General features: G+C 36.8%; 8 protein-coding genes across 8 annotated transcripts; all 8 read left to right on the top strand.

Moving 5' to 3' along the window:
• Positions 1–77: 77 nt before the first annotated feature.
• Positions 78–1,793, top strand: RO3G_14202 (glycyl-tRNA synthetase; the record flags this gene model as incomplete). Its single annotated transcript, XM_067668786.1, has 1 exon — positions 78–1,793. One exon carries the CDS (start codon positions 78–80, stop codon positions 1,791–1,793), a length of 1,716 nt encoding a protein of 571 aa, XP_067524887.1.
• A 424-nt stretch (positions 1,794–2,217) lies between these two features.
• Positions 2,218–2,564, top strand: RO3G_14201 (uncharacterized protein; the record flags this gene model as incomplete). The annotated part of the gene is made up of 3 exons (XM_067668785.1): positions 2,218–2,253; positions 2,364–2,424; positions 2,551–2,564. The coding sequence occupies 3 exons, from the start codon at positions 2,218–2,220 to the stop codon at positions 2,562–2,564; spliced, it is 111 nt and encodes a 36-aa protein (XP_067524886.1).
• Positions 2,565–2,885: 321 nt separating this feature from the next.
• On the top strand, positions 2,886–5,510 carry RO3G_14200 (uncharacterized protein; the record flags this gene model as incomplete). Its single annotated transcript, XM_067668784.1, has 12 exons — positions 2,886–3,232; positions 3,288–3,324; positions 3,374–3,438; positions 3,614–3,677; positions 3,727–3,891; positions 4,022–4,131; positions 4,260–4,313; positions 4,376–4,448; positions 4,498–4,903; positions 4,954–5,048; positions 5,108–5,276; positions 5,362–5,510. The coding sequence occupies 12 exons, from the start codon at positions 2,886–2,888 to the stop codon at positions 5,508–5,510; spliced, it is 1,734 nt and encodes a 577-aa protein (XP_067524885.1).
• A 4,492-nt stretch (positions 5,511–10,002) lies between these two features.
• RO3G_14199 (uncharacterized protein) lies at positions 10,003–13,999 on the top strand (the record flags this gene model as incomplete). The annotated part of the gene is made up of 7 exons (XM_067668783.1): positions 10,003–10,098; positions 10,152–10,415; positions 10,481–10,526; positions 10,617–10,653; positions 10,733–10,864; positions 10,919–13,290; positions 13,341–13,999. The coding sequence occupies 7 exons, from the start codon at positions 10,003–10,005 to the stop codon at positions 13,997–13,999; spliced, it is 3,606 nt and encodes a 1,201-aa protein (XP_067524884.1).
• Positions 14,000–15,157: 1,158 nt separating this feature from the next.
• RO3G_14198 (uncharacterized protein) lies at positions 15,158–15,616 on the top strand (the record flags this gene model as incomplete). The annotated part of the gene is made up of 1 exon (XM_067668782.1): positions 15,158–15,616. One exon carries the CDS (start codon positions 15,158–15,160, stop codon positions 15,614–15,616), a length of 459 nt encoding a protein of 152 aa, XP_067524883.1.
• A 474-nt stretch (positions 15,617–16,090) lies between these two features.
• Positions 16,091–19,706, top strand: RO3G_14197 (uncharacterized protein; the record flags this gene model as incomplete). The annotated part of the gene is made up of 3 exons (XM_067668781.1): positions 16,091–16,444; positions 16,504–19,014; positions 19,071–19,706. 3 exons carry the CDS (start codon positions 16,091–16,093, stop codon positions 19,704–19,706), a joined length of 3,501 nt encoding a protein of 1,166 aa, XP_067524882.1.
• A 2,637-nt stretch (positions 19,707–22,343) lies between these two features.
• On the top strand, positions 22,344–23,367 carry RO3G_14196 (uncharacterized protein; the record flags this gene model as incomplete). Its single annotated transcript, XM_067668780.1, has 6 exons — positions 22,344–22,353; positions 22,422–22,480; positions 22,564–22,610; positions 22,678–22,780; positions 22,833–23,069; positions 23,122–23,367. The coding sequence occupies 6 exons, from the start codon at positions 22,344–22,346 to the stop codon at positions 23,365–23,367; spliced, it is 702 nt and encodes a 233-aa protein (XP_067524881.1).
• A 138-nt stretch (positions 23,368–23,505) lies between these two features.
• RO3G_14195 (uncharacterized protein) lies at positions 23,506–24,117 on the top strand (the record flags this gene model as incomplete). The annotated part of the gene is made up of 4 exons (XM_067668779.1): positions 23,506–23,535; positions 23,592–23,678; positions 23,729–23,785; positions 23,845–24,117. The coding sequence occupies 4 exons, from the start codon at positions 23,506–23,508 to the stop codon at positions 24,115–24,117; spliced, it is 447 nt and encodes a 148-aa protein (XP_067524880.1).
• Between the last annotated feature and the right edge of the window lie 296 nt (positions 24,118–24,413).

The raw sequence follows: 24,413 nt of genomic DNA, 5'->3' as shown, positions 1-24,413 counted from the left end.
ACTCGTGACTTGTGTGTGTAATTCAACTTTTTTTTGATTTCCTCAGGGGGGTCAGTGTGAGGTTTTTTTGATCTATAATGGCCCAAAGATTTCGTTCGTTATTAGATCTTTGTCGTCGTCGAGGTTTTTTATACCAATCAGCCGAAATTTATGGAGGCTTAAGAGGCGCATACGACTATGGACCTTTAGGTGTCGAGCTGAAAAAGAATATTCTTAATTCCTGGTGGAAACGCAATGTCTATTATAGAGACGATGTTGTTGGCATTGATACGAGCATCATTACGCCTCACCCTGTACTTAAAGCTTCTGGACATGTTGATGAATTTACAGATTTACTTGTCGATTGCACTTTGACCAAAGAACGCTTTAGACCTGACAAAGCACCTGAGCTGACTTTGGATAAGAATGGAAATATACCCCTGATTGCACCTAACAAAGAGGTTGCCCAGTTATGGCAAAAGACGATTCAAGAACAAATTGCACCAGGTATCAAATTAACTGTTCAGGGAAAGACCGTCTTATTGCATGTCCAAAGTTCCACTTTATGCAAGCCACTTGAAAATAGTGGAAACATTGTGTTTGAAATGATTGATGCATCCGCAACACCTTTAACAATTAGTTACAATGGATATGTCGAACCTAATACCAATTCACCCTTCTTAACACCAAGCAGACCATTTAACTTAATGTTCAAGACATTCTTGGATCCTATTGATCCTATTGATCGTGTCATTCAAACAACACAGGAACATATAGATGATACACAAACAGCTATTCGAAAAGCTGTGGATGACGTGTTGAAACCATCTACTGTTTATCTTCGACCTGAAACAGCACAGGGTGTTTTTGTTAATTTTGAACAAGTAATGCGTACGATGAAAACAAAGCCACCTTTTGGTATTGCACAGGTTGGCAAGTCCTTTAGGAATGAAATTCGTTTAGAGCATGGTATCTTCAGAACACCTGAGTTTGAGCAACTGGAGCTTGAATACTTTGTCAAACCATGGGAATCAATGCACTACTTCAAATATTGGCGTGAGGAAAGATTTAAATGGTGGTTAGAGCATTCATGCCATCCAGAAAACTTTAGACAAAGAGATCACGAAACGAATGAAATGGCTCATTATGCTACTGGTTGCACAGACGTTGAATATATGTTTCCTTGGGGTTGGGGAGAGGTAGAAGGTGTTGCGCACAGAGGAAACTACGATTTGAATCAACACATAAAGAACAGTGGCGCCAAATTTGAAATTGAAGATGAAAACCCAAGCGTGTCTGATGCTGTCAAGGCATCTGGTGAATATAATTCAGAGTTGATACCATCAAGTCCAACACGCTACGTGCCTCATGTTGTAGAAAGCTCATGTGGATTAAACCGTGCCATGTTGGCTTACCTCTGTGATGCATTCCACCAAATTGAAGATGAAAGCGGGAAGCAGCCTCCCAGAAGTGTACTTAAATTGCATCCTCGTTTAGCCCCTATTAAGTGTGCGGTTATGCCTTTGACAGGTAAACCTGAATTCTTACCTTTGACACAAAAAGTCGCCAAATCATTACGACGCAATGGTTGGTACTCTGTGGTTGAGTCCCAGAAACTAAAGATTGGTAAACGTTATTATCGACACGACGAGATCGGTACTCCCTGGTGTGTAACTATCGATTACCAAAGTTTAGAAGATCAATCTGTGACAATAAGAGAGCGTGATACAGGAAATCAACATAGACTCCACTGGAAAGAAGTGCAAAAATTTATTGGTGATCAGCTCATGGAAGATGAAGTAGATATTGAATAATAAAACAGTCTGCTTTACTAACAAGAAGTGTCGGACTTTTGCAAAGATCTTAAAAAAGTAGTGCAGTTGTGTAAACATTTCTTTTTCTTCTTTTAAACTAAACATGTATTGGCTTAACGGGATTGTAAATCAACTTTCGCTTGATTCTACAATAAAAAGTGACAAAAAGGAGGATGTTAATTTTTCAGGAATCTCCAGTATTATTTCTCTTCAGCCGTCTCATAACACGTCTTTTTTCATTACTTGTACTCGTACAGCGCTTTATCTTTGGTCTGTGAAGGTTCGTCGACAGTCTACTACCCTTGTTTATATGTAGAATTTGTAATATATTAAAATAGGTTCGAATAATAAGCCAGCAACAATATTATCCTTTGTTGAACGGTCTTTGAACCATATTGATGAGTTTGGCGAGAATATAGATGTGATGTGGAAGCCTGATACAACACATATAGCCATTAAGGTAAGAAGTAGAAGAGGAAAGACCATATGGTAATTTGAGAATAAAAATGTTATATTTTGTAGACTTCGAAGAATTACTTGTTATTGTATTCAGTTTTAACATATGATCAGCACTCCTTTGAATTCAACTTTCCTAATTCAACCCATGCGATAATGAATGGACCAGGCGAGGGTAAAGGGCCTAGGACAATGTTATTGAGATTCAGATTAGCTATTCGAGTGGATGCTGGTATTGTTTGGTAACTAGAGTAAGCAGTGTAGCGATATAAATTGCTTTAACAATATAATGTTTTGTTAGTGGAACTTCCTTAGATGACACGCTTATTATCGTCACACATTCGCCTCCAGCTATACAATGTATTTCTTGGAATCCACATCAAGTAAATAAATCACAATCGTTTCTTGTATCAAAGATGAATATCCTGGAAAAGAATGAAACTGGTATATAAAATGAACAGCCGACTATATAATTGTCTTATATACTTCATGTTAGAGCAAGTAATGTCTGTTTTTTATGAGAAAAGCGTCAATTTGCACGTTTGGTTGTCGAGTGAAGGGAAAGCATATCTTATTGAAAATAAGAATAACAACAGTGAACACAAAGGATTGATTTCCACAGCGACGGATCACAGAATGCAATGGTCAGGTGTATGCTTTCATGGAAAAGAACAGACACACTTGGAAGACAAAGCGACAAGTGTATCAATCAATCCTAAATTTTCATTGATTGCAGTAGGAACAAGAAGTGGAATAGTGTATGTTTATTCTGCTCAAAGCCATACTACACCACCTGTACTTTCTCACAAATTACAGCTTACAGCATGGAAAAAGAGTGTAGGATCAGTTAGCTCCCTGTGCTGGACATCAGATGGACACGCTATTTCTGTTGGGTACAAGGAACAAGGATTGTCAATTTGGAGCGTGTATGGAAGTATGCTGTTTGCTTCTAACGAATTAGATGAAGCCTCTGAAGAAGAAAAGTAAGATAGTTTTGAAGTGAATTTTAACAGATACTCAAATTGCAAGGTGATATAGCCTAAAAGATACATATATGAAAGGTGTTCGATCCTTGGTAAGTATAGACAAAATACATTAGTGCACGTATTTACTCGATAACCTAGTTTTGGGGGCCTGGAAATCATCAATTGTTTGTTTTATCAACAGATGAAGCAAACACGTCTAACTTGTTTACACTTCCATTTGTTAAATCGGCTTTAACATCATATTTGCACTCTGTAAGATTATGCTTAAAGCTATTCTGTGCCAAAAGAATTAATCTCCTTTTTTGTTTGTCTTTCTCAGGATAATGCTAAAAGAGGGTTGTTACAAATGGATGATAGAATGCTATTATATAATAATAGTCGTGATTATCAAGAAAATAGTACAGCCATTGATCCAGCAGCTGTAGCCTGGACACATATACAAGTATTAAATTTGTTTATTTTTAGTGTTCTTTATATTAACATATGTTTAGTATCCTGCTCTATACATAACAGATAATTGGCCTATTCGTTATTCATCCATCAGTTCAGATGGAAATTATATTGCTGTTGCTGGTAAGCGAGGATTTGCTCATTACAATACTATCTCAAATAGATGGAAGTTATTTGGTAATCAACAACAAGAACAAAGCTTCCTTGTAAAAGGAGGTATAGTTTGGTATAAAACCATACTCATTGTATCGTGTGAAAACATCCAACAAAAGACTTATGAAGTACAAGAATAGCTTTACTCTATGATAAAGTAACTAATGATCTTGTATATAATAGATACGATTATATTCTCGTGATAATAACCTAGACAATCATTACGTACTATACACTGAAGTACCTCTCAATACTCCCGTTTATATTGCGCTTTGTGGTGATTTTCTGCTTGTGTACACATTGGAAAATGTATTGAATGTGTATAATATTATTTTGGGAAACAACTATAGTACTACAATAAACAAACACACAAGCTTTACAAGATTGGAACTCATAAGAAGGATATCATTCAATGGAATAGTCACTTGCGTATCAAAAGTAAGAAGCATCAGCTTGTTTCATTTCTTTTATGGAGGTAAAAATACACTACTTATTTTATACTCAATTACTTATTGATATGATAAAAGATCAACTCAGGTCAATTGAGGACGTCATTTCTTCAAATATCCTTTTACTTGTTGGTGGAAAACTCATTATACTCTGTTCAAACGTAAGCATAAACATACAAAAAACACAGGATTTTAATGAATACATTATAGCAAGAAACTGAAGATTTGGGTTCAGCCTCATCCAACCCATTTAAAGCTTACATTATGTCACAAAACACAGAGTATTATTGGATAGGGAAGCGAAGTGTCGAAAATTTAAGAACGTCGCTTTGGATCATGAATGGACGGGGCTTAAAAGTATTTACTAACTTCTTACTTCCTGATGAATTTGAAGTGAGCAGTAATATTTATTCCGAGAGTGAGCCTACTACACCCACGACTCCTGGATACCTATCACCAAGGCATGATGTTGGTAGGCCATTCACACTTGGTTATCACATGGATCATGAGCCAGAATCCCCTCCACTAACCGAGACTCGTACCCGGTGGAGGATAGATGACCTTGAAAACTTGAATAAGGAAGCAATTTACATGCCACTTGATTTTTATCCGATATGTAAAGAACTCGTTTTATATACGACATACAAAGTGCTTACTATATTATAGCCATTCTACTGGAAGGGGGAATCATTGTGGGTATTGAGCAAAATGTATCGTATAACGCTGCATTGGGTCTTGTTTTATTTAAAATGAGTCCAAAGGTAGGAAGGAAAAGTCTAGTGAACTGCCAAACATATACTAACTAGAATCTTCTTTGTAGATGCATTTGTTTCTGCACCATATCTTTCGACATTTATTGCAAATCGATTTGGAGCAAGATGCTATCACATTTGCTAGAGCCTATGAAAAATATGTCTATTTTGGCCATGCGCTAGAAATATTGTTGCATACTGTTTTAGAAGAAGAAGCAGGACAAGATCTAAAAGATGGTAATGTTTAAAGCTATAATAAGTAACATGTTACTTATCTCAAATCGTTTAGCTGCTATTTTGCCGCTTGTTATTAAATTTTTAGATCAGTTTAGACATGCACTGGATGTGATTGTAAGTTGTGCTAGAAAGACTGAAGTGGCTTTATGGGAACATTTATTCTCTGTAGTCGGTAAACCAAAAGATCTGTTTGAGGTATACGGAAAGATAACTCCCTGTGCCTTTTTGACCTAACGTTTTTCTTCCTTTCTGTAATAGATATGTTTAGAAGAAGGTAGATTGCATACTGCAACGTCTTATTTGATAATTCTACAAACAATGCAGCCTTTGGCTGTAGCAGAAAAAGTAAGTAATAGTATTGCTTATGATAGAAGAGGATTAACAGTTCTATGTCATTTAGGACACTATGCGCTTATTAAATAAAGCGTTGGATGAAAATAATTATGAACTTTGCAAAGAGTTAATTAGGTTCCTTAGCTCAATTGACAGTAAGTTTATCTTGTTTAAACTATATCATGAAGCTTACCATTATTAGATACAGGAAACACGTTACATGAAGCACTTCGTATGATAAAGACGCGTATAGAGACAAATGATCCTATTTCACCTAATACACTTGACAATCAAATGGATAAGGTTGTGCAAAGTATGCATAATCTTTAAATATACCCTTACAAAAAATTGTACTTGATTAATCTGATATAAATAAAAATGAAAACCGCGACAAATAAGCCGCCATCATCACATATAGTGGTTATACCGTCAAATGCACGATTTTTTGAAAATAATAGCCGGATTTTAAAGATTAGTTTGACCCAAAATCGGAAACTTTTTTGCTCGCTTATTTTTGAAAGCAGATTGATAAAAAAAAATAATTTGGTTTGGTCACTTTGGTCAAATACGTTTGGTCATGTATATTCGGTCATATGTAATAGAGACATAGCGATACATATCCATAGAGAGGTATTTATTTAAGCAGTTGTCAAATTGATTTACGGAATATCGAAACGAAACTATAAAGAGACTTTAAAGGTACCGCGCTCACTGGTTTCAATGCCCGAGTATTTCCACATCACTAAACTTGCTTTGCTTGACCTTGCACTAGATGGATTGGTTAGCCTTATAGTGGTGTTGAAAAACTTAGAGTCGCAGCAACCTCAGAGAGAATAAAATTGAGCTGATTAATAGCTTCGAATAAATGAAAAGTGAGTTTGTATTCGTGTTGAATTTCAGGATACAATTTATTCTGATCCAAAAGTGTCCATGGTAAAATAAACTTGCATTCGCTATGTTAGAAAAAATAATGCTTGATATTCCAAATAAAAAAAACCCCTTAAGTACTCACTATGCTTCTCTTTTACAACAATGGCTCGTCTTAAAACTAAAATCTAAAAGAAAATCCATTTAGAGCTACTAATATCTAGTTTAATAATTTACCTTCATTATCATCTTGATGAACTTTTACGATAAATAGAATTTGAATTTGATATTGATATCCGCTTTTCCGGATCATTATTTTCAGGTATACTAATGATAGCTGGTCCTATCAAAACATCGCTTATTGATGGATAACCATATTCCTGTGTTAATGAAATGGCTTCTGTAAACGGGCATCTATCTACTTGAACAAAATATTCTGACTGTAGTTGTTCTGCTCTTGCATTTATTTCTTGTGAAGCTGCTGAAATAGCTTGAAGAGACTGATCAATGTTTTGTTGATTTAAAGGATCAATATCTTCATTATTAATTGTTCAGATATCTAGTAGCTCTGTTAAGAGCTTCTTGATTCTAAAATAAAGTATGAAAGCCAATATATATCATCTAAAAAAATTCAAGAATGGATTGTGTACCACCACCCAAAAAATCTCCTCTTGTAGACTACAGAGTAATGCCGGTGTGATTATTCCAAAAGCATATTTCTATGATGTATGCAGTGAATAGTAAAGCAAGCATTTCATAATTACATTTCGAGAAAGATTAAAGTGCAAATAAAATCCATTTGGCAATAAATGTAATTACTTAAGGGATACATCAAACTAAAATAGACTCAATTAATTTGGCTCTAAGTACTTTGAATGTTGTTGTGTTCCTTATTGAACACTCATTTCCTCTCTCCCCTCCCTTTTTTTTTTTTTTAAATAAAAAAGCTAAAATATATTTACCCATATTACTCAACATCTTCAGAAACTATTGAGTGTCTAATGAAGATGCGAGAAAACAGAACCAAGAAAACCGCAAAGCAGATTTCCAAGATTTTGTGTTGAACAAATAAATAATGATGGTCGGAATATGATCTCTTATATAGAATCTAAAAATTATCTTGTTTTATATCAAGCAAGCAAACACGCTCCAAAAAAATAGGCGCACCTTTATTCCATATTATTTATGCATTGCTCTTTTATTGAAGACGCTATAAAGAGAGAGAGTTTTTCATTATTGATATTACCTATAAAGCAAACAGTATCCAGATACATATGAAATCTGCCCATGGTATTTCCCACTTGGACAAGGTACTACTTTTTTAGATTTCCCATAGCATTTTTAGTGAACAAATGAAAAGAAACATATGTTTGGTTTTTAGAACTGTTAAAAAATGGATGGTTATGTACGTATGACATGCTCCCATGAATACTATTGAAACTATCTTCACAAAAAGCAATACTTTATTTTGTATGAGGCATAAAAATGAAGTATTTAATACTTTTGCAAAAAAGAATGCATAAAAAAGATGAAAGGAACGATTACTTCTCGTAAGATATTAAATTTCGACAAATACTATGATGATTATAAAGATGTGGCAGCTACTGCAAGCAACACCAAAAATAAAAATTTATTAAAGCATCAAATTATTTGAAAAGTAATTAGATAGCTTATAAAGAAAAATTGGCAAGATACTTGAAGAAAAACTATCCGCATTTTGGCTGCACAAGTAATCAACGATTGAAAAGGAGCCATTGGGCCATTGAAATTGGTATATCAAGCATATTTAATACTTTTAGCGCTTTTTATCATGTGGACAAATATATAAAGTGTTTCAAACCAAAAGAAAGATGGCTGAAAACATAGAATTAAAAATGGTGCATTGATCAGAAAAGTGATCAATTACAATTATTATTTAAAAATGTTTCTTTTGCAGTTCATCAGATAATATTAGAATTGTCTCTGGATAATGCAATAGATAAGTATTTGAAAAGTGGATGTGATTGTTTTGAAAAGACTTATTATATCTTACCATGCAAATATTAAATCAAAGAATTCGTATTTGATGTCATATCTTTGTCTATAAGCCATCCAAGATAGTATCAAAGTTTACTGGATTGTATTAGGGCTCATCAAATAAAAAATACATGCACCTGACTTGTTTTTTTGCATATGCTTGTTTTCTCTGGAGTCATTGATAATAATGGTTAGGTTGGGTTATGACATACAAGCGTTGTATTGTTTTACTCACTCTTATTGACCTTTGATTTTCAGGGACTCTCTATTCTTTGCCAATAGTCATCTAGTACAAAGCTTTCTTTTAAAATCTATATAAACATACTGGTTCACAATAACTAGTATGAATAGCATCACAAGGGGGCCTTCTTCAAAATCATTTGAAATGTATCCTTCATTTGAATATTTTTTGAAATTTCCATTTTCAAGTTTGTTAAAGAGCACTTTGGTTGTCTTTTTGAACTCTTGCTCTCCCAATACGTGTTTATCAAGCCCAAATTTCATATAGAAACTCTGTAGCCCTAAATCCAGAGCTTGCTGGAGTATCCATTCTTCTTTTTCTCCTATCATAGCATTGAAATTAATATTACAATGAAAAACAGCTTCTAGATGTCATCTATATTTAGATTATGTTCCCTTGTTCATAAAATTGATATTGATAACGGGGATGTGGTAAAACTGTTCGAAGCTCCTTGTTAGATCAATTTCCACGGATCACAATAGCATCCACATCCATTTGAGAACCCAGAATACCAGTCTTATCTCTAGTAGAACAAAGACAGAGGATAGAGACAGAATGCGTGAAAAAACGTTGCTATCTCTGTATCTGCTTCTAAAATTATTGACTACTTGTATCCTGAAATTCAACACGAATACAAACTCACTTTTCATTTATTCGAAGCTATTAATCAGCTCAATTTTATTCTCTCTGAGGTTGCTGCGACTCTAAGTTTTTCAACACCACTATAAGGCTAACCAATCCATCTAGTGCAAGGTCAAGCAAAGCAAGTTTAGTGATGTGGAAATACTCGGGCATTGAAACCAGTGAGCGCGGTACCTTTAAAGTCTCTTTATAGTTTCGTTTCGATATTCCGTAAATCAATTTGACAACTGCTTAAATAAATACCTCTCTATGGATATGTATCGCTATGTCTCTATTACATATGACCGAATATACATGACCAAACGTATTTGACCAAAGTGACCAAACCAAATTATTTTTTTTTATCAATCTGCTTTCAAAAATAAGCGAGCAAAAAAGTTTCAAAAAATCATCCAATTGACGGTGGATGCACTGCATTGATTCGTTGGGCAGTCATAAGTTCGATAATTTAGCGGTGAATTTAGTATTATAATATTACGCATCTCCTTGTTCTTTTTTTTTTTTTTTTTTTTTTTTTTGAGATTAAAAAGTGAAACTAATCTTTTTTCAAGAAATAAAGCAAGCCTTTTCTTTTCTCTTTTGTCTTTCTTTTTATATACACTTAATAAGTAAGAATAACAATATAACATGTCTTCCGATGAAGAGGATTCCGATTGTCCTTTGTGTATGGAAGAGTTGGACATTGCCGACAGAAATTTTAGGCCTTGTACTTGCGGCTATCAGGTTATTGAAGATTTATATTATTTTACAACACATCTTATTCTTTTATTTGGTAGATCTGTCGTTTTTGTTGGCATCATATCAAAACCAATCTGAATGGCCGTTGTCCTGCCTGCAGAAGACTATACAGCGAGCAAATTGTCGAGTTTATTCCAGTAAGCGCAGAAGAAGTGAAACGACTTAAAAAAGAAAAGAAGGAAAAGGAACGTCAAACCCGAGAAATGCGAGATCCAAGCAGAAGACAGTTGTCTAGCATAAGAGTCGTTCAAAAGAACCTTGTTTATGTTCTTGGAATGAGCTCAAAGCATGCACATGTGGATGTAAGTAGAGCATCCTCTTCACAAGATGACCTGAGACGCACTCAAATTTTTAATTTACTTTATAGAACGAAGTTTTTCGAAAGTTTGGTAGAATCGACAAAGTCGTTCTCAGTAAACGTTCTCCTGCTAGCAGCAACGCTGCCTCGGTTGGGATTTATGTGACATTTGTACGGAAAGAAGATGCTAGTAAGGCAATTGTAGGTTTGAATGGTATGGAAGTAGATGGTAAAACTGTTAGGTATTGTAGCTGCTAAACAAACAAACAAACAAAAAAAAATACTGTGGAGAAGACACACTTTTTACATATACATTTATAGAGCTTCTTATGGAACAACTAAATATTGTACTTATTATCTAAGACATATGTCTTGTCCAAATCCCAACTGCATGTATCTGCATGAGCCTGGAGATGATATTGATAGTTACAATAAGGATACTGTGACAATTGGGTAAAAAAAAAAAGTTGACTTTTGTAAAGATTTATTTATTTAATCGTACGACAGCAAACATGCCAACACAACTACAAATCCGCCTACTGGCTCAATGTATCCAAATAAGAGGATCGCAACGGCTGCTAAGACTGATATTCCCAAAACTTCAACAACAGCTACAAAACCTCCCATTTCTACACCACGCACATGGGCACCTATACCTAAAGTTGTCCCTATTCCACCTGTCCCTGTTGCTGTCGAGACTGAAGAAACCACTGCTGTAACTCAAGATAATGCTGTGAAAGAAAATACTGAAAAAGCAAATTCTCCAAATCTGCCTGCTTCTAGTAGTATTATGAAACCTTCTAAATCCACTACAACCAAAAAAGCGTCATTAGAAAAATTGAAAAAGGCTGTAAAGCCCCTCATTTTGGAAGAAGAGACTAAACCAGCCTTACCTCCCACTGCATCATGGGCTAAGGCTCAACCTGCGGCCGTGCACGAGAACGTAATTACACCCACACATTTTGGACCCTCTTTATCCGATGCGGCACAGACACTTCAAAAACCAAAGAGCTCATCTTCAAAGGCAAAGAAAGAGAAAAAGAACAAGATTAGGATGGTTCGTCTTGAAGAATTTGAGGAAGCGGAAAGAGAAGCAAAGAAGATTACACAATCACCCAAACAAGCTCAAGGTGATATATCTGATAAAGCTCAAGAACTTTCAGCCCCAGATAATGCAATGCCTACAGCGGCTGACACGGACGAAATAGAGGACGAAATTATGATAGATAAGGCAGTGCCTGATTCTAAAGAAGGCGATATCGAAAAGCATGAACCTATTGAAGAAGAAAAAGAGGATATGGTTGAAAAAGAACAGGGTGCTGTAAAAAGTGATACTGATGAGCAAAATATTCCAACTGAGGCTGAGAAAGTGGACGAAAGCATGGAAAGAAAGCATACGCCTTTGACCAGTGAAGAAACTTTGGATAGCTCGGAATGGGATATACAGACAACAGACATTGGTGTCGAAAAGGACGCTATTTCAGCTGTAGATACTGTCAACGAGCAAACACAGACCGACATATACAATAGTATGCAAGCAGGTACGAATGATGCTACACAGCAAGTAAAAGGAAACCAAGAATCAAAATTAGAAGAGAACACTGTCCAGCAAGATGAGATTGAAAAAGAGAAAGTGAAAGCCCTAGCCTCACTGAATGAAGATGTCATTAAAGCGTTTGACTCAGCCATAGTTGATGAGCCTTTTACTGATGGGATCTACAAAGACCAACAAGATCATGAAGATGATATGGCTCAAAGCACTGATATTCAGTCAGACCCTGTAAGCCCAAGTCTAAGTGAATATGATCCTTCGCCACTGGTTGCTATGGAAAGACTGAATACTGCTGTTGAGCAAGAAATTGCAGTAGATACTCCACAAAAGCATTTGATCAACCATTATCTTGGTCCTGAGAGACCATCCATGCCCGAAAGCTCTTTTGGCGATAACCGACGCCCGCCTATGCCACCTCCTGGCCTTGCTGCCCCTCCCGTTTTACCTGAATGGATGAATAGAAACTTTGATCCTTTCAATGGTCAAGATCCTTCATTAATCGCAGCTCGACGCTTGCAGCACTCACAGCGCATGATGGAAGCAAGTGGTTTATTCGGTCTTAACAATGGTTTTCCTCAGCATCATCCGCACCCTCCACCACCACCTCCTCCTCCTGTTCCTCATTTCAGCTTTCATCCAAACTTCAATGAAGGACCCTCTGGATTTCCTCACCAGCCTCCTCCCCCTCCCCCTCCTCCATTTGCCAATATGCTTGCTCATCCTCTTCCACATCATCCAATGATGAGGCCTCCCCACCCACACCAAGATATGATCAACATGCGTCATTTTAATGCTCCTTTACCTCCTCGCCAATTATCCATGGATGAAGCAAACGTGTTGAGAGCAGAGTTTAATGCGATGACTCTCAATGGCGGTATGGACAACCCTCAATCCAGAGAGAACCTTAGGGCTTTATTACCCAATGTAAATATCAGCTTTGAAAACCAACAAAAAGGATCGATGAACGAACCTCACCAGTCGCATTTTGTGCAGCGTCAGAGTGTTTCTGTAAGAAGTGTGAGTGATCATGAAAGCGTTGCATCCACACAAAACAACGTTCCTGTTAGTCCAGCGAGACACAACGACCTACCTTTTAGCCATGAGCACTTGCAAGAAAAGGTGTCATCATCACAGCTTTATACGCAGAGCGCAGCTGGGCAGCCTTCTGATCAAAATAGACCTAGTGTGGATGATCTATCGTCCCACGGCACAAATCCAGACGTAAGGACTGAGGCACAAAATTTCTTTGGAGAATTTCTTCGAAAAGCAGCTTCTAGCCATCAAGATATTTTGAATAAAAAAGAAGAAGAACATGCAGCCAACACAGGTAAGGAAAGAAAAAGAGAAAGGAATTGTATTTAAAATTTATTTTATCAGAAAATCCACTCATGTTTCAAGACCCGGCCATTATGTCTGTACAGCTAACAGGAAAGGAGCATCCTCAGCATGAATCAAATCAAAATACGATGCTTCAAATATTAGGAGGAAGACGACCGAATTCACCTTTGCCAATGATGCCTGCAAACAATCACCTCACACAGCAACAGCCTATGGATCCTCACTTTTCTATGAACCAACAAAGAATGCTGTATTCTGAATCTGGTTTTGATGAAAGAGGACGGTCACTGGGAAACAATATGTTTATGGGTGCACCACCTACATTCCAGCCTCCTCCTCCTCCTCCTCCGCAACAACATTTGCACCAGCAGCAACAGCAGCAATTATTTAATTATAATTTCCAGCAGCAGCAGCAGCAGCATCAACATCAGCTTCACCATCAGCAGCAAATGTTTAATCACAATAATTTGCAGCAGCAGCAGCAGCAGCAGCAGCAAATGTTTAATCAACATGGTTTGCAGCAACAACAACAACCTCCTCCTCCTCCATTTATTCCTCATTTCTTAGAACCTTCTTTGAATACAATGGGACCCATGACTAACACACCAAACCCAATGATGAGACCTCCTATGATGCTACCTCACCAAGGCGATAGATTTAGAAATATGAGTAATATGCATCCTGGAGACTATAAATAAACATTTTTTTTTTTGGGATAAAAAATGTGGCATGTTTTATTTAATGCCTTTTTTTTTTTTTGCGTATTTGCTAGAGTAAGGAAATTTGTGTTACTCTTGAATTAATTATTTGAAAAAGTCTGAACATTAATAAAAAGACATGAAGGTTTAAGGGCAACGGAGAAAAGGCTTTTTCGTTGTGGTATGAAAGGATGAATTGGATCTATTCTTTAAAAGTTAAATAATTATGATTTTCATCTATGCCTTCTTTTTCTAATCTGCAACAACTAGACTTGTTTTTGTACTCTTTTTTTTTTTACATCCTTTATGAAATAAACAATGATCACTTTACTGTAACCAATTTATTTAAAGAGACGATATCTCTTTTTATTTTTTATTACAAATATTCATTAAGACTTGAATTTATTAAAAAATGAAAGCAAACAAAAAAAAAAAAAAAAAAAAAAAAAAATGGAATTACATTGACTTGATCCATAAACAATTTTTTTTTTTTTTTTTTTTTTTTTTTTTGCTTAGAGAATAGTTAATAAAAGCCAAATAAAGATGATTATTATTATTTTTCTTTTGAATAATTAAGAAACTTGCACAAAAATGTCACTAAAGAAGATGAATATATATTTTTTAAAAGGATATAAAGGGGAAAAGGGGGTTTTAAGGGGTTTTTCTTTTTTTTTTCTGAATTATAAATAGAGGAATGTATAGAAAGTGTTGCTTAGAGAATAGTTAATAAAAGCCAAATAAAGACGATTATTATTATTTTTCTTTTGAATAATTAAGAAACTTGCACAAAAATGTCACTAAAGAAGATGAATATATATTTTTTAAAAGGATATAAAGGGGAAAAGGGGGTTTTAAGGGGTTTTTCTTTTTTTTTTCTGAATTATAAATAGAGGAATGTAATATATGCCCAATGAGAATAAATGCCTTATGCACCTCTTTGTTGAAATGTCTAGATTAAGACGCTTTCTTTTATTATAAAACCCTCTTGTCGATCTCTCTCTCTCTCTCTCTCTCTCTCTCTTTTTCCCTCACTTTAGTTCTTTTTTTTATTCTATTTACGCGTTTCTATTCCCTCCTCCCCCTCCCCTCCCCTCCCCTTTCGCTATCCTTTCTTTTTTTTTTCAAATAATACACTTTCCTTCTTATTTCATATCTCAAATGTTACCTTATTTAGAAAATAGCACAGTTTACCAACATCATCATCATCAAGAACAATCAAAGTTATATAACCCAATTGTGCCACCGTACTATCATTCCATCTATCAACAGCATGTATCACCTCCACTGACACCTGTTATGCCATTTTATTATTATCCCCAACAACAACCACAACCACAGCCAGTCATCAAAAAGAAAAAAACCTCTCAACAACACAAACATGTATGCGGATACCAACAATGTCAGTGGAGTTTTAAGAGATATGAACACCTCAAGCGCCACATGTTGGTTCACACCGGAGAACGTCCTTTTGCTTGTGAACATCCAGGCTGTAACAAGACATTCGGTAGATCAGATAATTTACGGGCACATTATCGCACTCATTATAATAAAAGACAGAGGAAACCTAAAAGACAATCAGACACTATAGTAACGGGATCCTTTGCAGACGAGGTATAAATTGCGTAAAACCTTCTGTTTTAATTTCCGATATTGAAATAACAAATAGAGTTATTTAGATGCTTCATTTGAGAAATAGCATTGATTTTATTAAATGATTTATGTAAAGAACTTGTTTTCTTGAATGTAAATAAACCTAATCCAAAAAAAAAATCTTGTCCACTTTCTCATTGTTTCTCTTTCTTTTTTTTTTTGGTGGGGGATTTTTTTAATGTTTCTGATTGCATAATCATCTTGGGGTGTTCCCCAATAAGAACCATTTTGGGGGAGACAAAGAAAACAGGGCGGCATAAACCGAGGACTTGGCCCAAACGAGATTTTACACCTCGGCGGCCCACCTTTTAAGGAAGGTTGGATTCAAGTCACAATTTTTTATCTTGTCAGCTTTATTATTAGACCCTCTCTCTCTCTCTCTCTTTTTCAATTTTTTTTTTTCTTTTCTTTTCTTTTCTTCACAACACACACACAAACAAAATGTCTGCTAAAGCCATTAGAGAATATGATGGAAAGTTGCTGTTAGCCTATCATCTTTTACGTGCACCCGTTTCAAATGATAGCCCCTCTCTCTTTACTCCTGCTGCCACCAAGTTGGCCCACATCAACATCAACACATCTCTCTTGAATGGCCCTGCTGGCACTTTTGAATCTGCCTTGAAGCAACAATTGGATAACCTCGAACAAAGCCATCCTTGGTTATTGACTGATAAATTGGTGGCCAAACCAGATCAATTGATCAAGCGTAGAGGAAAGCACGGTCTCTTGACGTTGAACAAAGATTGGTCTGAGGCTCGTCAGTGGATCGAAGAACGTGCGGGAAAAGAAATTAAGGTAAAACAGATGAAGTGAAATATAATCATTGATAATCATACTTTTTTCATCTAAAATAGATTGAAAGAACGACAGGTGTCTTGAAGACCTTCTTGGTCGAACCATTTGCTCCGCACCCGGCAAACACCGAATACTACATTTGTATAAACTCCGTCCGTGAAGGGGATTACATCTTGTTCACGCACGAAGGTGGTATTGATATTGGTGATGTGGATGCCAAGGCTCTCAAGCTCTTGATTCCTGTCAACACCGAATTCCCTAGTGCCCAAACCATCAAGGACACCTTGTTGAAGGACGTCCCGGAATTCAAGCGTGATGTCTTGGTTGACTTCATCAGCCGTCTCTATGCTGTCTATGTGGATCTTCACTTTACTTATCTTGAAATCAACCCCCTGGTCGTCACTGACCCTGTCGAAGGACAAACCCCTCAAGTCATGTATCTCGATTTAGCTGCTAAATTAGATCAGACTGCAGAGTTTGAAGCTGGTCCTAAATGGGCTATTGCCCGTGCCCCTCAACACACGGGTCAAGCAGGAGGTCAACATGTCGACCAAGGCCCACCTATGGAATTCCCTGCTCCCTTTGGTCGTGAGTTGACCCGTGAGGAAGCTTACATTTCCGAGCTGGATGGTAAGACCGGTGCCTCTCTCAAGTTGACCGTCTTGAACCGTGAAGGTCGTGTGTGGACCATGGTCGCTGGTGGTGGCGCCTCTGTTGTTTACTCGGATGCTATTGCCGCTCTCGGCTATGCTCATGAATTGGCCAACTATGGTGAATACTCCGGTGCTCCTACCGAAACCCAAACTTATGAATACGCCAAGACCATTTTGGACTTGATGACCCGTGGTGATGCTCACCCTGAGGGTAAGGTCTTGTTCATTGGTGGTGGTATTGCAAACTTTACAAACGTGGCTACCACATTCAAGGGTATCATTCGTGCCTTGACTGAATTCAAGCAACCCTTGATCAACCACAAGGTCCGTATCTTTATCCGTCGTGGTGGTCCTAACTACCAAGAAGGTCTTCGTGCCATGCGTCAATTAGGTGAAACCTTGGGTGTAGAAATCCAAGTCTTTGGTCCCGAAACGCACATCACAGACATTGTCCCCTTGGCCTTGACCGGCAAGGCTTCTGAGATCGCTACTCCCCAACAACCCTCCGGTGCCTCTGGTAACTTGTTCCAAGACCAAATCTTTGGTACTCCCTCTGGTACCAGCACGCCCAAGCTCGCCATTGCTGAAGACAACAACACGCCTACGAACCCCAACGATCGCATGACCTACTTTGACGCTGGTGCCGAAGAAACGGCCGAGTGGTACCGTCCCTTCACTTCCAAGACGCGTGCTTTGGTCTACGGTATGCAACCTCGTGCTGTTCAAGGCATGCTTGACTTTGATTTCATGTGTAAGCGTGAGACACCCTCGGTCGCTGCCATGGTCTATCCCTTTGGTGGATCGCACGTTCAAAAGTTCTACTGGGGTACCAAGGAAACCTTGATCCCCGTCTTTACCTCCTTGAAGGATGCCGTTGAAAAGTTCCCCGAAGTGGACGTGGTTGTCAACTTTGCCTCTTGCCGTTCCGTCTTTGACTCGACCCGTGAAATCTTCTCGTTCTCTCACCAGATCAAGACGGTGGCCATCATTGCCGAAGGTGTTCCCGAACGTCGTGCTCGCCAGCTGTTGCACGAAGCCGAGGCACGTAAGGTGTTGGTGATTGGTCCTGCCACGGTGGGTGGTATCAAGCCTGGATGCTTCAAGATCGGTAACACGGGTGGTATGATGGATAACATCGTCTCTTCCAAGTTGTACCGTGCTGGTTCTGTCGGTTATGTGTCCAAGTCGGGTGGTATGTCAAACGAGTTGAACAACATTGTTTCTCGTACGACCGATGGTGTCTATGAAGGTGTGGCGATCGGTGGTGATCGTTACCCTGGTTCGACCTTTATCGATCACCTCTTGCGTTATGAGGCTGATCCTAACTGTAAGATGCTCGTCTTGCTGGGTGAAGTCGGAGGTGTGGAAGAATACCGTGTGATTGAAGCTGTGAAGAGTGGACAGATCAAGAAGCCTATCGTTGCCTGGTGTATCGGTACATGTGCAAAGATGTTCACGACAGATGTTCAATTCGGTCATGCTGGTGCCATGGCCAACTCTGATTTGGAAACTGCGGACGCAAAGAACAAGGCGATGCGTGCTGCTGGTATCATTGTGCCCGAGACATTTGAAAAGATGCCCTTGGCCCTGGCTGAAGCCTTCAACTCTTTGGTGAAGGAAGGCGTGGTCTCTCCTCGTGCTGAACCTGAGATCCCCAAGATTCCTATCGATTACTCTTGGGCTCAAGAATTAGGCTTGGTTCGTAAGCCGGCTAGTTTTGTGTCTACGATTGTGGATGATAGAGGACAAGAATTGTTGTATGCTGGTATGAGAATCACGGATGTCTTCAAGGAAGAGATTGGTATCGGTGGTGTCCTTTCCCTCTTGTGGTTCAAGCGTAGATTACCGAACTATGCTTGCAAGTTTATTGAGATGGTCTTGATGTTGACGGCCGATCATGGACCTGCTGTGTCTGGTGTAAGTAGTGATTGTGAAGAAAAAAAAAAAAGATAACTCAATTGTATATTTTATAGGCCATGAACACCATTATTACCACTCGTGCCGGTAAAGATTTGATTTCTTCTCTTGTCTCTGGTCTTCTTACGATCGGTGAACGTTTTGGTGGTGCTCTTGACGGAGCTGCTTCAAACTTCACAAAGGCCTATGACAGTGGTATGACTCCTCGTGAATTTGTGACCTCGATGCGTAAGGCAAACAAGTTGATCCCTGGTATTGGTCACAAGATCAAGTCTCGTACGAACCCAGATATGCGTGTTGAATTGGTCAAGGACTATGTAAAGACACATTTCCCCAACACGCCTATTTTGGATTATGCATTAAAAGTAGAAGAGATTACGACAAGCAAGAAGGACAACTTGATTTTGAATGTGGATGGTTGTATTGCAGTCTCATTTGTTGATCTCTTGCGTGAATCAGGTGCATTTAGTCAAGATGAAGCAGAAGAATACATGCGTATTGGTACATTGAACGGCTTGTTCGTCCTTGGTAGATCACTTGGTTTCATTGGTCATCATTTGGATCAAAAGAGATTGAAGCAAGGTCTTTACAGACATCCTTGGGATGACATCTCTTATCTCTTGCCCTCATTGAACCCTGAAACTTTGGATCCTCGTCGTGTGAATGCCCGTGTGAATGTTCAACCTAAATAAGTACATTAGATCTTTTTCATTTTCATCATCTAATTTTGTAATATTTTCTTATTAAAAAAATAATTTTATTTTTTTGTCCTTGTAACTCTCTCTCTCTTTTTGACTATTGAAAACAAAACATATTAAAAACTGAATCTTGTTCATCCTCTCCACTCTCCTTCTTTATTCTCTAAAGCAAAAAGGAGGAGGAAGAGAAAGGGTGGTGGATGAGAACCAAGTTAGGAAGAAGTGGTTAGATGCCCTTGTTATTTACAATCGTACACACAGGCACATGTTTTTCTTCTTCGCCCATCTTTCTTTATTCTTAAAGCGTAAGGGACCCACTGGGACTTTAGAGCATGATCATTTCTGATGCTTATCAGTGGTTTTGTGTATAGACATTGCTATAGCAACAAATAGATGAAACTGATCCAAACATCCGTGTATGTGTGTGTTTGTTTGTTTGTATGTGACATGTGATTTATATGAAAAGACTAAAATAGTGGAAGAAAGTATACAAAAAGGGACAAGGACGACGTGTGATGGTGATGAGATGATTAAAAGGAGTGTTGTTCTTTACACATAAAAAGAGAGAGACTAAGAACTGACATCATCGTACTGGTTATCAAACCAGTTTAGTAGTCAGTCTATAAAATACCCGATTCAATGTAACATCATGTTTATTTAATTAACAAATTCTCTCATTTAATTACCTTTTTTAATAAACTCAATGAATCCAGTGCTTTCGATAACAATCTATGTCTTATTACTACTTTTATATCATTCCAAAGGATGTGCTGTGATGAGTAGTGAGATCACTTTAGGTTTTCATTTTATACTATGCTGACTTGTAAGCAAAATGAGTGACTGCATGTTACATGTGAATAACACTGTCAAGAATGTCACTGGCTTCATCATGAGGATTGACGAATGAAGGGCGTTGTTTGTATATGAAATAGTATCCTGAGCCGTTCTTGGTATTCCAAGACGAATCCATCTGAACAAAAGCAGACAGAACACCTCAAGAAAGCTAAAATGATCCCAGGGCTCATCACAGCACATCCTTTGGAATGATGATGTGAATAGTCGAGTCATTCATATCACAAGATGTATTGTTTTGGTTTGTATACATGTCATTCCATAGAGTAGAGACATTGTCTCAAATAAAATTTTGCTTTGTCTGATAGTCCATCTCTAGGAAACTGACAAAGTATCTAAAGTCCCAGTCTGTGAAAAGAATATGTCCTTTTTTTATTTATCGTTTTTTTTATAAAAAGGAACAGGTTGATATGCAATAGATTACAAGCTGTATTTGATAATAGAAAGTTTGTTTATATTTAAAAGAATACAAAATGATCAACATATATTTATTTAACAAGAATATTAGAATAATAAAAATTCATACATAAATTTCATATAATAGCTATTGAAGAAGGGTAATATTCATGACTTGTAATAAAAACAAATGAAAGAATGTGTGTGTGTGTGTGTGTAGATGTTTATGTGGGATGTGTAAATGATGGTGGGTTATATACAAAAGATATTGGACAAATTAAGCTGAAGCGTGAGGACAATGATCTTCATGAGAGAATTGGGTGATATCTACTCCACATTTTGGGCAAAAGTCATATTCTGACTCGAATTGAATAAAACAAGTAAATTTCATTATAAAAGGAATTATATAAAAAGAGTGTGAAAAAGAAAAAGAAGATGTATTTTTATAGTTTTTTTTTTTTTTGGGTGCCTGAATTTATTTTACATCGCAAGTGGGAGTTTGCAGGGGAAATGAGTGAGAGACAAAAAGAGAGGGCTCGCAAACAAGCACCAATTAAAATAGAGTTGAGGGGCTTGAAATGGATTGCGGTTCTTTTCATTTATTGAAAACAGGGAGCATGTCATTTGAAAAGTGTACAGTCTAAACTCATTCCCCCCCCTCTCACATTCATCCTTTCTTTTCTAAATCATGTTTTCTTTTTCTGCTTTTCTTTATTCTTTATGAAAATAGGATCCTACGCTGAGTGTTACACAAAGCCACAATAAAATAATACCCAATAAAGCATGCATATCAACCATGCTCCAATTGGTACTCGTGAAAATCAAAATTGTGCTACTTTTAGTTGCTATTCAATTCTGGTTCAAAACGAAATTAGGAGTTGTGTAATAAAACAGATAAACAAGACAGAAGATGTAAAATAGATAAGATTTGTTTACAATGAACGATGAATGAGATATCCATATTACATGCTTGTTTCTTTTTTTAAAACGTAATTTATTATATTTAAGCGAAATTCATTAATATTACTTTTTTATATCAAATAAACTTTTTTTTTTACTAAAACAGGAAGATCGTTTAAATTTCAGGGACGAATAATAAAGCTAAAGGGTTGAAACCTGGTCTATTGATGACGTTGAAATAAAGGCGATATAAATTAGTTGCATTGTAATTTAGCAATTTTTTATTCTGTAAATGAATTCTATCATGACACCCCCCCTTCCTCCCTTTTTATGCTATTATCAATAAACAGAAGATATATTTCAAGGAGCGTTCAAGAAAAAAAAAAAAAAAAGCTAACAAAATAAAATAAAAAATATTTTCAAAACATAAACGTCTATTTTTTTTTTTATTTTTTTCTTGGCTCTTAATTCCTATTAAACAATATGACTGAAGGTTAGAGAAAGAAAAAACTTGCAATGCAATATAAAAATGTAAGCTAATCTTTAAATTAGTTGAAATAGATTTCAAATATAGACAAAAGCATAGTGAAATCAAAAAACGTATTCGTGAAGTGGAAAGAGTATGTCTTTCTTTTTATATTCAAAGAAAATATATTTACGCCCTTTATTCGACAATTAGGAAAATGATTTGCTAAATATAAAGTTGTATAAAGCACGTAAAAGTATTCGCCATCTCAAGTTGGAAAGAGGGTAAAAAAAAAAAAAAAAAAAAGGAGAGAGAACTAGGCTTTGACCTTTATGCTAAAAAAATGACTAGTTTTCTGCTTGATAAGGTAGAGAAGTCTGGCCATCATGCCATTATGGATGATATCAGTGATCACTCGGATATTATATCAGAAATTGATGATGAATCAGATATTGTAAAAGGGACATCTTTATGTATAACGATATCTTATATTTAAATTATAATAGATGTTTCAAAAATACCATCCTACAAAAACCAACGCTCGTTCTACCACAAATAATAAACAACAGCAGCAACGTAAGCGCAAGGATCCAAATGCACCCAAAGGTCCTGGTAATGTCTTCTTTTTATATTGTCGTATGGAAAGAGATAAAATTAAGGATGAGTGTCAAACTGAGAACTTGGGCGAAGTGACAAGGATCTTGGGACAAAAATGGAAAAGTTTGACAAAGGAAGAAAAACAGGTATAGTAAGAAACAGGTTGGACTTAATTGATATATAAACATGCTTTATTAGAAATACCAAGACTTATACAAGCGAGAACTTGAAGATCATGAAGAAGCCATGAAAGCGTACACGTCTGGTAATACAGCTGTAGTGGTAGATAGTTCCGCTTCTTCGCCAGCTCAATCTATTGAATATCCAAGCACGCTCATTCAATCACATGATTCACCAGAGACCGAATCTTTCATCGAAGAGGAAAAGGAGTTGCCTTATCAGGCTCAGCAGGAACCTCCCACTATGTCATGGCAACAAGCTTAAGTTTATTGTATGAATATCCTTTTAAAATAAAAAATAGCAAGCTTATTAATGCTGTGACTTTTTGCATGTCCCTGCATTTAAAATTAAGTTTTTTTTTTTTAATTTTTTTTTTTTTCCACGTCTTTTAGTTGTATTAAAATGAGCTTCCTTCGATCTGCTATCAAGACTGTAAGCAAAAAGACATAGTCGTATTATCAATGACTTTCTCCTAATCTTCTTTTTAGTCCACTTTCTTAAGACCTACTGTCAATTGGTATACTCCTTCTTTTGCTCGTTGGATTTCCACAGAAATGAAGACTCGTCTGGATAAGGTAAATGACTAAATAAAACAGATTTCAATGTCTAATACTAGAATTCACAGGATGTCAAGTCCAACGATGTTGTTTTGTTTATGAAAGGTACTCCTGATGCACCCATGGTAATTCTCGAAAAGATAGAGTACCTTTTTTTTTTTTGGACTGACATGTATTTTCTTAGTGTGGTTTCAGTCGTGCCGCAGTTCAAATTATGCAAGTACAAGGTGTTGATTTCAACAAGGTCAATGCTTACAACGTATTGGAAGATCCCGAATTAAGAGAATCCATCAAGGAATATTCCGAATGGCCAACCATTCCTCAAATTTATATCAAAGGAGAATTTGTTGGTGGCTGCGACATTTTATTAAACATGCACCAATCTGGCGATCTTGAGGATTTATTAGTTAAAGAACAAATCGTTCCTCCTGTCATTGAAGAAGAAGAAACAAAATAAAAAAGATGTCAGCAATCCTGTGTTTTATTATCTTTTTGAAGTCCCTTTCTGTACAGTTTGACGGCCAAAGGTTTTCAATTGTTAAACAGCAGCGGTCACATTATGACCTGCTAAACTAACGAGAACAACCCTGCTTATCAAAGTGGCCATCGTCCATTACCATCTCCTTTACCTTTAGCCGATCAAAGCTGGACGACGCAATCGCCTTCCTCGATCAGAATAAACTAGGAATCTTGGAATACAGCGATGGCTGAATTAAGCTTGTCATTTTTATTAAATGCCGTATTTTCAGTATA

This window comes from Rhizopus delemar, genomic scaffold, assembly GCF_000149305.1.
Source record: "Rhizopus delemar RA 99-880 supercont3.13 genomic scaffold, whole genome shotgun sequence".
In the NCBI taxonomy this organism is placed as follows: domain Eukaryota; kingdom Fungi; phylum Mucoromycota; class Mucoromycetes; order Mucorales; family Rhizopodaceae; genus Rhizopus; species Rhizopus delemar.
This window is presented reverse-complemented; position numbering and strand designations above follow the sequence as displayed.